Source organism: Pavona decussata, unplaced genomic scaffold (genome assembly GCF_977016875.1).
Source record: "Pavona decussata unplaced genomic scaffold, jaPavDecu1.1 SCAFFOLD_241, whole genome shotgun sequence".
Classification (NCBI taxonomy): domain Eukaryota; kingdom Metazoa; phylum Cnidaria; class Anthozoa; order Scleractinia; family Agariciidae; genus Pavona; species Pavona decussata.
This window is the reverse complement of record NW_028145646.1, coordinates 315,001-331,193: the sequence shown is the minus strand read 5'-3', so window position 1 is coordinate 331,193 and position 16,193 is coordinate 315,001. Positions and strand designations below refer to the sequence as shown.

General features: G+C 37.7%; 1 protein-coding gene across 1 annotated transcript in view; it reads right to left on the bottom strand.

The window, feature by feature from the left end:
- Positions 1–2,242: 2,242 nt before the first annotated feature.
- LOC146457531 (uncharacterized) overlaps positions 2,243–16,193 on the bottom strand; it is a 34,933-nt gene continuing 20,982 nt past the window's right edge. The window contains exons 21-34 of the mRNA XM_085091864.1: positions 15,104–15,223; positions 14,009–14,100; positions 12,796–12,991; positions 11,212–11,274; positions 10,491–10,633; positions 9,852–9,966; positions 8,807–8,957; positions 8,001–8,127; positions 7,080–7,137; positions 6,137–6,225; positions 5,866–5,986; positions 4,947–4,988; positions 3,727–3,850; positions 2,243–3,007 (exon numbers count right to left, since the gene is read on the bottom strand). Of these exons, the coding sequence (XP_084947990.1) occupies positions 2,931–3,007; positions 3,727–3,850; positions 4,947–4,988; positions 5,866–5,986; positions 6,137–6,225; positions 7,080–7,137; positions 8,001–8,127; positions 8,807–8,957; positions 9,852–9,966; positions 10,491–10,633; positions 11,212–11,274; positions 12,796–12,991; positions 14,009–14,100; positions 15,104–15,223 (1,518 nt within the window). The 3' untranslated portion in view covers positions 2,243–2,930. The remainder of the gene's footprint in view (positions 3,008–3,726; positions 3,851–4,946; positions 4,989–5,865; positions 5,987–6,136; positions 6,226–7,079; positions 7,138–8,000; positions 8,128–8,806; positions 8,958–9,851; positions 9,967–10,490; positions 10,634–11,211; positions 11,275–12,795; positions 12,992–14,008; positions 14,101–15,103; positions 15,224–16,193) is intronic.

Sequence of the window (16,193 nt, the reverse complement as noted above, 5' to 3'; positions counted from 1 at the left end):
AAACGAACCCATACATCGAAACAAAAATGTTCCTGTCCATCGAAGTATGTTTGCTTTAAAAGCTTCTCTCAAGGTTTCAATTCTACCAGTTTACACGAGGAAGAGGCACCAAACGACAATTAAGAACACAGAATTTTAAAATAACTAAAACAATATTGTAGGAAAGAAGCCTTCATTAAAGTATTGTTTTAACCTGAAGTTGTGTTCTGATTTTACTTTTGAGTAAGAAAGGGTATACACAAGTTAGATAGGAAATGAAAAGGTTGTTTTTAGAGGTTCTTAGATTGTGCGAGTGAACACTGGATGTAGCTTTAAGAACATCATTTAATCAGTAGAGGAGCTGTAAAGTAAAATAAAATCCATAGTGAAACGTTTCCGGCAAATATCCTGGACTAAAATTCCTTAAGTAGATTTAAGAACGCTCTTAATGTATTTTATAGTTGTTAGAGTTGCACTGCTGCACTTTTTATTTACCCTATTTTGCTTTTAATGCTCTTCCATCCTATGATATCCACGGTATGTTCTTTGCTTTTGTGGATTACACGCGTAGTAGTATTCCTTATAGGTTACGTCCTTGCCATTTAATTTGGTAGTTGTCTATAGCGTAAGTCAAAATATATTTATATATTTTTTATATATTTAAACGCAAATTTGATTTAACTTCTAAAAATGAATCTACTCTTAATTTAGTGGTATTATCATTTTTAACACCCGCTTTCAGGCTTAGCTCCATTTTCAGTCTTGTTTGCAATTTATTAACACTAAATGAAACAATGGATCTGCTTTCTTAACTTCCAGGGTATCTGGCTGTACTTTGCAACATGTCGATACAAGGAAAAGTCCAAAGTTTTGTAATGCTTTTTAATTTCGGGAGGACGTGAGATGAGGGTGTCAGTCTCACAAAGAGTATAAATAAGTATTGTTACAACAATAAATATTCACAAGTAACAATAAATGTTATTTCAATAATAACAGGCTTGTCTAGCTGTCCTCACCCAGACAACAAATCTGGTCCACCTTTTTACTTTTCGATAAATACAAGGGACGGGGTTACTTAGCAGCAAAGCATATTCACAGGCTAGTGGCTAGTGCATACTTCACCCTGCGGGGCTCCAATTTCTCCACTGAAGAAAGAACGTAGGGTTTTTCCGTGCACACATACAGATTCTTTTTGTGTGCGCAGTGAAGATTACTATATATATGTAATAGGTACCTTTACAGTTTAGTACATGTACGACTTTCAAAAATCAGTCCATTCAGTTCCTCAGAACTCTCGCTCTTTCCTGTTGCTTACCAACAGGTAAAGAGACTCTAGGAACTAAACTGGTTTGACAAGTTTTTATCTAAAGCACTCAAACCGGATCCAAAAAGTCGTTCTCGTAATCAATCTCGTACTCGTTCTCCAGTCTTAAGGTGCCTAAAAACTTATGTAACTGGATTGGTGGTATGTTTAATATTTAGCGTGACAAACGACAATAAGGAGAAAGTAAAACCAAAGTCAAAATCTACCATCCTTTGTTAAAATGTAGCTAGACAATTTCCTACCCTTAACTGAAAAATTGGCCAGGGAATTTCACAGTTAGAAGAGCAAAGCGATGCTCTTTTTTCTTTCTTGCTCTCTTTCTTTTTTTCTTTTTACTGAATTAAAATTCAGTGTTCCTAATGTAACATGACATTGATTGAAGGCGCAACTGTATGGATTAAGCAGGGGTTCTAATCTTTAAAATTGTATACATTACTGTGGCTTTATTTCACCTCTCAATTTGAGTTATCAAATCAGATCATCCAAACGTATCTTAGACATCCTTTGAGCTTACATTTTAATCTTCTCTTAGCATAACTCCTGCAGCCCTATTCTGTAATATCTGTAATATGGTCGGAAGACCTTTAGATATGTTATCTTATGCTATGTGACAATCATCGAGGGAGAGTTGGATAAGGGAATGTATATATATTTACGAGTGTCTTCATTTACCTGATGCCCCCGATGAACTTTGGTAACAAGTGAATAATGTGTGGGCCATGATAGTCTTCCATCTATATATACACCAAGCGATCAAGCAGAGTAGACTCTTGTAATACTTGTATCCCTTACCTTAATCTCAGGAGAATATCCAGAACTTAGTGGTCAAATAACTGCAAATGACCGGGAGTCATTATACTGAATATCGAAGCATACGGCCTTAATGCCATTAAAAGCATCATCAGAAAAGCTACTATAATCAATGCTTCCTGATGACATTGTAGGCCTCGATCATTACAGGTGCTACTCCGCTTCTTGCTAGTGGTGTCATAATTAAGCAGCAATTGCCCTATTAAGAAAAGAAGTAACTTGTTTCTCGATTGACTTGTACACGAGCACCATTTTTCTTAATACAACTAACTACGAATATTATATGACAAGTTATACTTGTTCTAGAAGACTTAGACAAGGCAACTATTCTTCCTGATGAGTATAAATGTTCCTTAATTTCGGAGGCTCTTCGGTGAAATTAACGCGCCATCAGAATACTTCCGGGTTAAATGATCTCTTGAACATAAGTAACACGATGACAATGTGATTGCACATCAGTAAGAATTTCTATAAGAAAGAGAGATGCCCAGCATTGGGGAGGAAGCGAATGCAATCTTCGCCGTGAGATTGACGGAAAACACGAGTTTTCGTGACTAAATTTTCACGGTGAGCTCGTGATTGGCTGTAGCACGTGCAGGAAGTAGGTGCAGACCGGAAGACATTGTCTGTGTGAGGTTTAAATAAGGTGGGTCTCCACTGAGTAAGTGAAGAAAGATTCTGAAATTAGTTAAGAGTTCTCTCGATTTGTTTATCAGTTAGTTAGTGAAACGATAAATTACACGCTATTTAGCATTACATCACCGAAGTAGAGTTTTTATCAATCAAAGTAATTTTTGAGCGTTGCTTGTGATCCCAGTCACATTCTGGTATCGCAAGGTTCATCGTCTTTACGTGAAGGAAGATCCAATGCTCCATTCCTGGAATGTGATCCAACTGGGTAAAGAGAAAGAACATAACTTCAACCGTAATATATATCCATATTCCATTTAATTTGACTCAAACGAACCACTATTGAGGAACTTAACGGTATTTTATAAACCTAAGCAACACACATTATATAGAGGATATTACACACCGCGCGGAGATACGGAATTTCTCTTCGAGCGTTGAAAAGTATTTCAAGAGTGAGCGCAGCGACTAACGGTCCATAGAATTTTAGATTTTGGAAAACAACCAGCTATAAGCAACAACATTTTTAGACGTCAAAGCCGCCAGTGGCGCGATTTATTGTGCAACCATAGCAACGGTGATCTTTTCACGTGTGAAGATAACTCGTGCGAAAACTCACCTGATATTTCATTGGTGTTCATATAATAATTCAGTTTTCTTAAGTTTATTCTTGAATGTACATACGTCCCTATTCATCAACTGTGCATTCTTTTTTTTTTCATACACGTTGAAGTTTATAATTAGATTAACAATCAGATTAATTGCAACAGAAAACGATTTCGTTGTTATGCGGGAGACATCAGTGATCTAAAACGGGACAATCCAGATCATAATGGCTGAGATATGAAGTCAACGTTGTTATTTTTGGCAAAGGTTCAGGGATTGCAAATAAGTTCTTAGCCACCAACAAGAGTCCAGTCGTACAATGGTGCATAAAAATCTTAACGAGCGTTAAATCTTAAGCCCTGATAGAGAGAAGTTACCTGGTGGTGTTTGGAGCATGGCCAGATTCGTAATACCCGTAGCCTTTTTATTGCCGGTTGATGAATTGCTTGTACTTGGTTTCATCTGGTACTTTGCTTTTAACTTCTTCAAGCCTTCACAGACCTTACGGGACATGAAAAGAGGAAAATCGTGATTTACAAGAATAGCATAAATTTGAAAGAGACTTCACTCTTGCCGTTGTAAATGCAGTCAAAAAATTATTATTCTCAAACATTGTAGTTTTTAAATTTACATTTTCTATGCTATTTTGGGAAAGAGCGTGTGATTCATGACTATGCCTCCAAACACCGTCATTAAATCTTACACTTCGGCGAATTAAAACGAAATACAAAAATAAATTGAGATAATAAGACATTTTCACCATGGCGTCATTTGACTACAAATCCCGCAATCCTTCAGTGTTTTGTTTTCTCATGCTAACTAGAGCTATTTTTTCTTTGCTTTCCACTGGGATTACAAAATTCGAAAAGGAAAACGAAATGAATTCTGAAAGTTGTAATCAAATGACGCCATCATGTTAGAGGTGTATACTCATGTCTACATTGTTTACACACTATAATGTTCTTCCTATTTGGTCTTGAAAAATCGAATAAAGACTAGATACTGGACAGAGACATTAGTTTTAACGATTGTTAATAGAAATTGGGTTAATGAAGTGTCTTTTTGCACCCCACCCCGACAGTAAGACAGGCATTGGATATCACTAAATCGCACGCTCTCATTGGACGCTTACTATTTGGCTACCAGCTAACATTCCACAGATAGAAAAGTCGCTTGCGAAAGATGGTGACAAATCATTCTTGGAAGTTATTTTTTTATGTTACTAACATTCTCATGATACAAGAGTTGTCTTTATAATAAAACAATTATTTTATCCAATCGAGTTTACTTGGCTCGTAGCTAACTCGGTACTGCAACCTTCGTTGGATATGACCTCACGAGCGATCTTATGTCGGGGAATAAATGTTCATTATTATTCTGAAAACTTAGGTTATTTAGGCGTAAGAGGTATACTTCTGACTTTTGACCCTGTTAAATAAAATGTTTATGAGATTGCATTGCAATTGCTTGTACCATGATCAACGTTGGCAGATTGATTTTGAACGTGGATAACGTCTGCTAAATTAATTAACCCTAACCAGTTCTCTGAAGTAGCAAACAAATGTAAAACCATTGATAACAATTATTCTTCAAATACCTCCTCGTCTAAAAAGCAATGGAAAATAGCGAAAACTATTCCCTGTAAACGAGAGAAAGAAAAAGAGATTTGTTAATGCATTGTTGTTGTCGCCGTTACTTTAGCTCGCCCGAGTAGAGTAGATTTATTTTTAGAACTGGTCTCAAGGGACCTTTGGAACGCCCATTGCTCAAATACTTAAAGAAGGAAGAGCAGTGAAATCAAAATTGTCATACGTCATCTGACCTTATTTTGGGGAAAAGCAGTTATACTCGTGAAAGGGCTTACTCAAGGAATAGGCTCTTCGTCATGGGTTCCTATCATTTGCAAATCCGCAGCCCCCTAGGCTACAGTGGTAAAACAGCGGTTGGGTGGTTCGAACCCGTTGGATTTTTGGCCCGTTTCGTTTCCAACAGAGAGACAATTGTGTCCTTTACGAGATAAGGTGTTGATGACGTCATGTAATTAAGTTTTGGACGTCATATTGGATCCGTCATCTTGGTCGAATTTCCGATTAACAAAATGTCACCTCAATGTTAGCCAAAATTAAATGGGCACTGTCACGGAGATTTGGCTGTACTTTGGTGCAAACTGCGGAAATATTTGACCAAGAACCTAAACAAATGTAAAGCTTCTGAAAGCGTAGCTCTTAAAAAAGAACACCAAACATTCTTCCAAAAAAGTCGAGACTAGATCATGATGGAACGAATATCATCATTGTGTTGCTATGGTAAGACTGATGTCCATCATGTCCAACAAACCTGCGCTTTTGAACAGCTCAACCAACTTAAAATAAATAAGTGAAATATTGTGACCAAACTATTTCTGAATGCGAAGTATCAGACGTTTCAATTGAGGATGGTGTGCCCTTGAAAAATCGGGGAAAGCCACCTTAGAAATAAAAACCTAACGAGGTAAGGATAATGAAAACATATCACACCTGTGTGGAGTTGAGCAAAATATACAAATATGCCAGAGCTGTGTGAAATTCGATGAAAAATCCAACCAAGTACGTGACACCCAACAAGGGAAGCAAGGTCATAATGCTTCGGATGCCTCGTCTGTAAGGAAAGGAACATTATCTTATTGTGTTATCATTTTCCCTCTCCCCGACTGGGATATATGAGCTGGTAAAGAACGCGCATAAAATCAATGTGAAAAAAAAAGTGAACTAAGAGCGAGATTGTCTCATGCAGAAAATTAACATGCACCTTGCACGTTTAATGTTCTCTTGACTATACTTCTCTCTCAGCTTTCCAAAGATGACCCGCAAAAGAATGGCGAACAGTACAGCGTTGACCTGAGAGATACAAAAAAAAATCAAGAAATTAAAAGATCAAATTAAAGGTAACAAATATGATGTAAAATTTTTATAACAATTAAGGGCATTCCATTTAAATGTTGCACAGTTGTTTATATCTAGCACATCAAGAAACTAAAATGAGAAGAGGGAGTCGTATTTTTTGGTTCACGCTTCAGGGCTATTGTAGATTTAGAAAACGTAGCCTTGAGTGAGAGGAACACCCATTAGCTCCAGGATATTTTTTCCCGCAATTACATCTTGTAATGACACAAAAGCGTTACTGCAAAATGGATTAAAGTTGTCGAAGAAAGAAACTGGTGAAAATAATGTGGTAATTTGGGCAACTGCATGCTCCCACTAAGATAACTGAAAACATATTCTGGCGGCGGTTCTTTGCTAATATATATTATTATTATATTTGTTATTTTCATCTTCACTTTCATCTCTATAAAGTATGTATGTATGTATGTGTGTATGTATTGTCATTGTCATTATTCCTTTTCTTATTAGTAGCGGTTTCATGAGAATATTACACGTCTCTTCCAAAACAATGAAATAAAAATAGCCGTTACCGAGTTCATTTAGGAGAAAGCGACCTTAATTTTTCGACCGATTCGCAAGAAGGAAACGAATGCAGTCCAATGGAATCACCTTAAATGTCCATCCCCGATCTCTCCTGTCCTAATATTATTGACCCTCATAGGTAGCCAATCAGATTGCCCAAAGAATAAATCCACCATCGTGAAGGAAATCGGGTCACACATTGAAATAGCAAGGAACATTCAGTATATAAATTATGTATCGAAGCTATGTCAAATCCGAAATCTCAGTAACCAAACGTGAACGCATACCAGAAGGAAAAACAGGACAGGTCCTTTGTAGATCCATAAGCTACCATTGAACCAGCATCTGTACTCCGAAAACAAAAAGATTGCCAAGGGTATCAAAGGAGGTGCATTTTGTATCACTTAATATGGATGATAAGGGATGGAAGAATGGAATGATGCAATAGCATGTTGCCTTTTTATAAATTTACGGATTGGATTAAATGTGTTTACTAGGAAAAACCATTAAGTAGTGATATAGCTGGTAACAGGAATGCGGCTAAAAAGAAATTTCACAAATGCAAATGTCCTATCGTCCTAAACATCTTAAAATGTCTATTTTTTACTTGACAATTCTTGTCACTCCTGAGTAAACGATAATGGGTAAATTGCCAATGGATTTATGAGTTACGAACATTAAATTAAAAACACTTTTCAGAAGTAGATTAAACATATGATGCTCTTCACGTTTCGAATGATCCTCCATTATATCGGAAAAGAAATCAATTTCAAGTTTTCATTATTCTCAAGTCCATTTTAAAAAAATGAGGAAGTTAATTTCAAACGTTAGAGGGCTAAACAAGTTTAATCTTGATCAGGAGTGCTTATTTTATTCATAAAACTAAAATCCACTGGCAAATTGCCAATTTAAGAATGGAGATTTCTTTTCATAAAGTGAAATGGTACGTGATCAGATGAATAATACGTTAAGGTAATAAAGAGCTTCAAGAATATGCGGTCAGAAAAAAAAATCATGTTGCTGCCACCATTCGGCAGAAGATATTGCATTGGCTATCACCGTTATGTTCAGGGTGCATTTTAAACTGAGCGTTTGATTACTGTAGTTAATATAGTCGGAAAATGGGCGAAATGACGGCTGATATATACATTGACTGGCATCAATCGAAATGGTACTACAAGGGTATAAAAAATGCAGAGACAAAGCACCTGGTTCTTTCCAGCTCGGAAGTTAGTTTTACTGATCCACAAATGACTTCCTCCATCAAAGGAGCTCCCATATCGTAGGAAGAAGGCCTTATGGCAGCTACGAGTCCCACGATGACTGCTGGCGTTCCTGAGTTAAAAACAAAGTCAACATTTAGTAAAAGCTGTATTAAGCGACGAGGATTTATCAAAGGAAGCAAGACCTTATGGCCGCCACTACTCCGCCAATGACCGCTGGTATTCCTGAGTTAAAACAAATGTATATGTAATGTTTATGCAAGGCCCATTTCCTTTGTCGACGCAAGTACCCTTATTTCTCCGTTAAAACGGGATTGGCATTAACACAAGCACTCAAATCAAATTGTTTTATCGTGTGCTTGCCCTACAATGGGGAAACATAACACAGCAGTGTTTTGGGATACTTTTTCAGGCATGTTACAAAAAACAAGAGGGAGTTGACAAGAACCAACACCATCCGAGAACATCATCCGAGACTTATATTTCTTGCTAATTTGGAAGCCGTTAAAGATTTAATTTTTGAAACTTCACTACCGTGAAAATTGCCCCATGGTCACGTTCATCAAACTACCCCAGCTTTAGACAAGAGGAAAAGAAATGTATGCTAGGTTTCCCTTAGCTCCTTTTAGTTGCAGAGACACACAAACGTTCGATCAAAAGCCATATTTATGAATGCGCTGTGTTTGTTTTGGTGCTTCTGCTTATACACGCTTGCGCGGGTGATTTTGTCGCCAGTGAAAACCACGCTTAAATGATTACTCTATACACTTTCATCTGGTACTTAAACTTACCCCATCCTATAACCGTGTAAGCCAAATATTGTTTCTTTACTGAGAATACTTTCACAATCTTGATGTAGAGGTTGATTCCCTCCACTAGCATCCACGAAAACAATGCTGTGCGCAGATAGTGCTGAGTGACTGCCACAACGGAACATAGAGCCTGAAAAAGACGAGATGCGACATTGCTTGATAATTCTCATTCTTATTTGTAATTCACCAAGTTTAAACAGAGGAGATAGTATTAAGAGAGAGGTTTGAGTTACGTGTATTCTATTTTTACTTTTCCGTTGTTTGATAAGAGATATAAAAACTCTTGAAAGAGTGTATTAAACACCTCAGTTCGCGTCTGAAAAAGTCTGACGCTATGTTCTTTGAGTTAGATATCTGGTTTGTATACGCTGTGCCTGGTATGATGCAATTTTTATAAGCAAATTAATCAGTTGATCAGAGAACTTTGCTTTACTTAAGTTTATTTTGGTGACTTGAAGTGACCAGAATTGGACGTACTTCCCCGAATGTGGGTTAGTTAGTGGGTCACCACGGATCTGTCTTATCCTCAACGGCCGTAAGTGCCCCGAAAAGTGTGGCTGTCAACTCCTGTTAATACAGCGTGAAGCACTGAACAAGGAGAATCAACACCCTTAGAGTATTAGAACCCCAACGCACAGACTGAAAGTGTTTGTTGCCGCAGCTCTTGTGGCAATTACTTTAGGAATATTCGATGCCGTTCGGTACAGTGGCCTTACTGGGTCCATTCTATACTTGGTTTCATTTGTACCTCCCCTAAACTCCTTGTCCAGGATTGGAGTTTATTTATACATTTATACATTAAGATACAGCTTCCTGTCTTGGAATGACATTACACCACCTAGAGACCACCCTCTCTTTTAAAAGGTTTGAGCAAAAGACCGATCGAACATCGTTGAAGTTCCATCGCTAACCACATACCTCCTTGCAACTTCGTCACCATGATGGAGCTAAGTGATTTATTTTGCTAATACGACAAAGTTTGTTAATTAAGATACGGCAAACAGATCCATAATTTGCTACTTACAGGGAGTTCCACTCTATTGGTGAACAATGTTTTATCCAAAACATGCACCAGATTTCCAAGGCCTAGCGTTAAGAGTGGATTTATGTGAACAAAAATCCTTTCTGACTTCTTAATCCTGCAAAGAACAATCGTTCGCTCAGTCAGTCAAACTTGTTTCTGTTTACACAAACTATGATGTCTTAAAATGATACGTTTAAAAAAGGGATTAGACGGTCTTAGATGCTCAAATTAATTTAACCAGTTACAAGTTCAAACAAAACAAGGCTAATTTCACCATTGTAAAGGACAAATTCCTTTCATGGCTACCTCTTGAAAAAGTTCCCTACATCATTCGAGCTTATCGACCTAATCAGGGATTCACAAAAACAACAAAAAATAACGGAAACAAGATCAACGTTAAAGAAATAATAACGAGGCAACTTCACCCTTTCTGGAATATATACTCTTCAAATTTCCTTTTTCCAGTAAATTTTTCCAAAATGCTGGGGAAAAAACAGCCTGGAAAATACCCTCCTTATGTGTTTTTCTGTTTTAGCGATAGCAGAGCGTTAACCTCGTCGAATGGAAATGAAGCAATTCTTTTACGTGCACCCTAGCATCAATAATATATATGTTTTTGCTTGTTCTCTTAACCTCTACCTCAGCACTAGTAATACAATGAAGTAAAGGATGACGGCTCCCACAGAGATGCAAAGAAGGACATTCTCCATTTTCGCCTGAATTTTTTCGTGTTTGAGGACGACAGCTGTTACGTCAGGATTTGTGACGAAAAGGTTTCCCTTCTGTTGACAAAATACAACAAAATCAATAATAATAGGCACGACAAGCCTAAAAATAAAAGCTTTGAAAAGGACTTTACGGAAACTCATTTCAGCTTTTTGCAATTGAATTATTAATAGCGATTGAAGAATTTAAATCCCTCTTTTTATCGCGCCTTTTACAGTGCTTTAAAATGCTAACAAGTATAACCACAATTTTTAAAGCTAAGATGTATGCTCACAATAGGTTAAGCTTAACATACAATAACAGATCTATAGAATAACACTGAAAATTAGTTTAACATGTAAAAAAATTATTTAAAGAAACCTAAGAGAGTTTCTGATGCAACAGGCTAACTTATTCCCCTGCTAACAGGTCGGTAAGCCTGAAAGTTAGCAGCCGATTCATATAAATAACCTTTATACCGGCTTGGGGCAGCGACGAGAACCAACAACAATCACAGCACACATATGACAAATCAGTTCTTCTGCAGGCGAACACTTTCACCACTGCGCCAACCTTGCCCTCCAATATGGCAGTTTCCAAGAAACACTAAGGAAAGTCTGGATTCAGGATTATTTTGCCAATGTTTTCATAATACCTTGTCAAACTTGATCCCTTTACATCCGTTCTCCTCCAAAGTTTTCTTTATTTCCTCATTTGACTAAATTAAAGAAGAAAAAGTATAACAGTCACACGAGTTACTTGCCACATATACCCCTTTCGTATTGACCCAAACCCAAATACACAATGAGGACAAGGTCAGTAGCCATCCAATGGGTGGCGGGTAAAGGGTAATAGGTAGTTGCAATAGTATCAGTTGACACGAAGGAAGCTTGGAAGGAAAAAAGACGCCTATGGCGAAGGGTATATCTAAACAGTTGATAGTTCCAAACCTACAGAGGTAACATTTGCACCGACCGGTACTTTTATCTATTTATTTCAAACAAAAAAATATTGTTATTTTGATCAAACTTTGGTCTTGGTTTATTCCCAAATTTCTGTTGTGTTTTCAGAACTCACAGTGAGGACCACATGGGGAAATATGGGATGGAGTTTCGTTTGCCTCAGTAGCTTATCATGATGATGGTCTCTGCATCGTGCTGTTTATTTTTTTTCCTTAGAAGAGTAACTTTACTCTTTGAAGGTGATTGCATCGAATTGCGTTGCGCGCCCTTACAGTGCATAATTTCTTGCATCTTTAGCGTGCACATTTACGTCGTAGTGGGTTTTTCCTCGAGTCTTACTTAACTGAGTTAATGTGTTTAACCTATCATTGACCTTCTTGGTTTTACACTACATTGTTTTACAGTAAAACATATAGTGAATTATTAGCCATAAAAGCATGTTCAAGCTAGAAAGTTAAGTATCCATTATGGTAAAATCGTAAAACAAGAGTACTTAAAAAGTTGTCTTGAAGTCATTACTGCTGGATTCTGTGGGCTTTAGCACCACAGATATTCTCAGTCGAATTTCGTACGTTTTTTCAAGGTCTTCATTCTCTTCAGCGTACAACCTGGTTTCACCAAACATGGCAAGAACTGCTTAATTAGATTCACAATTGATAGTTGATATTGTAAACACATTAAGGGGTAACTTAAGCTGATGGTATCTCTTCTATTGCACGTTTTGAGCCATTCAATGCGCTACAGTAACCGTGATGAGCGAACAGAGTTGTAAACCTTCTCGGCCCGTGAACATTTTTTTTGAACTTCACGATTTATGTCACTGAAAAATGGACAACTGAAAGGCGTAAAAAGGATTGCTTCGCAGCGAAATTGACCCAACGGGAAATTCTTACAATGTTACTGACATCCGAATCGAAATTTTTTTTTGTACCTTAGTAGTTTAATAGTTTTACACGCTGGCTCATAGATTGAAAAAGTAATGAAAATCTTCAAAAGCTGCGCTCGTTCATTTCTCCCGGAGCAATGTCAGTTTAATGACATTCAGCTTTGCTGTGAAACGCTGCAAGTTATCGCCAGGTTTTGACCCCCTTTTGTCTAGTCATGTGATCAGTATTTGTTTTCTTGTTCTGTTTTCTATTAATTTTGTCTTTGATGTAATAAGCCAATTGCTGCACTCGGGCCTGGTTAGTTATCATGTGTTACACAGCTCCCCCTAGTACATGCAGAAAAATTAAGAAACGTACAAAAAACAACTAACAAACAAAACACAAACTTACAATGTTTGCGCGCTCTACCCCTGTTTTGTTCACAGCTGTGATGTTGACGTCGTAGGACGGTATTTGAGTTGAATCTTCTTCATTTTGAATCAGTGGTGCAATATTTAGATCCGCCAGGGCTAGCTGTAAGTAGTTTGCAGTGATCGCGTACTCTTTCAATGAAGCTTTTTGAAAATTCTCTCGATCGTTGCATTTTCTGAAGATACAAGTAAAACCTCTCACTTGTTTTTATATCATTTACGTTTTCATCAAATGTATCCCGATACAATTTTTCATACTAGGTTAATGTTGTATTAAGTTAAGGTTTTTACCCAAGGACTTTTTTTGACAGTGCATGGAGTGTGCACGCATCCTCTGTCAGAAGTCATGTGTACAAAATTGACACCATCACGTGACAGATATCAGATAATTCGATTTATCGTGCAGTTAAGTATTTACAATGCTTGATACACTACCATGAGTTATTACGTTTTAGATAGGTTATTTAGGAAAAGCTAATCAATGATTTAGTCACTATGATCAAAACATCGTCTCCAGGTGTCCCGGGCATCCAGATACAAAACGATACATAAAATATAAAACTAAAAAAGACACATAGCAGCTAAGTTGAATTGAGAAATCAAAGCTTCAAAGTTGTACCACGCCTGACACGACAAACCAGTGGAAATAATTAATTATAGCCAATGTCCTTTTTCCCTCAGACCATTCTAAGGTAGTAACTGAATGCCACTGAAATTAAAATCAAACTGCCTAGACGGAGAACCAAAACTGACGGATAAGCAGCAACGTGAAAACTGATCGTCTTGGAAAGACATAATTACTTGTACGTAATTTTTAACAATAACAAAGGTTCTTTATAGTGCGCTGATTATACTAATTTGTATTGGGAATTGATTGTGTTCCTGCTGCAGCACCGGTAAACCTAATCATTTAAGAAGCTCTGACTTTAACTTCCAGTCTGTGCAATCAACCCCCATACATTACATTGTTTTTAAGTGCTGTTAGGTTTTATTATTTAATACACAAATTTTTTCATTTATCGTTTAATCTTCTTACTCCTAATAACATCACTACTGGTGTACTATTTAAATCGCTTTCACTTTTCCACCATAACGTTCATTGCCCATTGTTTTGTGTTCACGCTTATGCGATTACCGATATATATTACTCCCAATTTAAAGTACACTTCTGATGCAAATTAAACAGCACTTACTGAAGTATGATTGATAATCTGGAAAAAGCGCTTCCGTTTACTTGACGAATCATTGCCAACGCTCTCTGAGCCAATGCCTTTCTCTCGTCTACCTGGAGTGTCGACAAATAAAAGATTGTACATATTTGATTACTTTAGCCATAAATTCCGATAGCGCCGCTGGAGGGTGCACCATTGCAGTAGATAGATGACCTTTACCTGGTCAATATACTGTGACTGCATCTGTTACCTGGAATAACGCATTTTCCTCTTCCGTCCCTTTATCATTTTGAAATGTATACAATGCTTATACGTTTGTTTTCTATCCTTCTTGTCACTGGGGGAGCGGTTATGGGAGTGGGGGGCCCGCACGTGTCTCTAAGTCCATGCAGTTCGCTCTCGCTCCTTCTGCGTCTTCACTTCTAAGATTTACAATTTTAATGTTCACGTTTTACCTATTTATTTTTACTCTCGAGTCTTACAGTTTTATAGCGAGGGCTTAGGGAAAAAAATCCATAACAGCCGAGTGGTAAGCTCAATTGTGAGAGCACTGGACTACCCTGTGGTTTAAACCGCGGCCGGACCACCATTCAGGGTCTGTAAATAAAGTTGCCTTTGTAATGACATCTTCAAACTGATAGACTTTCTAGTCTTCTCGGATAAGGACGATAAACCATTGGTCCCGTCTCACAACACTTGTTCCTAATAATCTGTGGGACGTTAAAGAGCCCACACACTGTTCGAAAAGAGTAGAGGACGTAGTCCGGGGGGGGGGGGGGGGGTGGTGGTCTGCCTCTATCTCGATCAGATTTCATTTTTCCTTTACATTTATGTGTGGGTTGGGTGGGTGGGTGCTTTTACATGCTGACGACCGATGTCACCCCACAGAAGAACTATAAACTGCCCGAAGACGGTGATATGCGTGCTATATAAATACATTACCATGTTTGGCACTACCATTACCAAACAAAAGAGAACAAAACATCACAATCTAACACAACACAACGACGAGACACAAATATATATGTGCCTGAAAATCCAATACGGGTATAACACAGAAAGAAACATTTCAATAATTGTCCATGATCACTACAATGCAATACAACAAAACGAAACGCAGCACAACAGAACGCTGCACAGCACCACATAACATACCATTTGTTCAGTACATTTCCTATCAGTGCAGAATCCCTTTCCTTGGTAAACAGTTGTCCAATGAGTGGTCTCGATGACGTGCTACAATGAAAGTAATACGTGTCTTGGAACCAACACGGACATCTACAAGGGAGGTACTTCTTGATGGCTAGTTTTGAAAGCCTGCTACAGTGTAAGTTAGTCTCTAAGAAGCTCTTTATTCTTGAAAGCAGTGTATTTTTCATGTCTATTGTCATGACTGTGCTTATGTAAGTAAACAATGACCGGCTTTAAATAGCCCATTATACAGATGGGTGCTTGGTGACTTGAGTGGAAGTGAGGCTGGAGTTTAATTTGTTTTGATACAAATTACTTGACATAAGAACAGCATGTTTTTCATGTGGAAAACACTGAGGGTTGTATCAAAACAAAGCCAACTCCAGCCTTATTCTACTCACAAGGCTGCTAATTAAGCACACAGTTGTAAAATGGGCTGTTGTTCGGGTTTACTCTATAACCTTAGAGGAAAGCAAATGATCTTCACTGATTAAAAGCAAGAGCCAGCCAAGTATGAAGTAAGGACAAACGATCTGACCAATCTGACCTGACCTGATCTGATCAGAAAAATCAGTGGGCACAAAAACCAAACCAAACAAAACAAGGCAAAAAAAAACGCATACAAACAAACAAACAAACAGCAACAGCAACAAAAATATTCACAGTGGGCTTAAACTCTCCCGTGTATCAATAAGGTAAACCCAGAAGCTTTATTTAACCATAATTACAGGTATTAGGCAGTCACTTGCGGTCGGTGGTGAGAACTGTGTGTGTGAATCGTTGCACTATGTTTTGATGCATTCATGCAGAGGCAATGTACTCGATGCATAAAACGTACTGTAGAAATGTTATGGCAGGAAGGACTGATAACGTCCGCTAGTCGTCCAGGAAAACTAGCTTCAAAGAGACATCAATAGTTGCGTGGACACACATGAAATAGGAAGGCTACTGTAATGTCGCCTATCGAGATAATTTTTGAAATGACACACGAAGAAAAACCAAGTATTTTGCATTC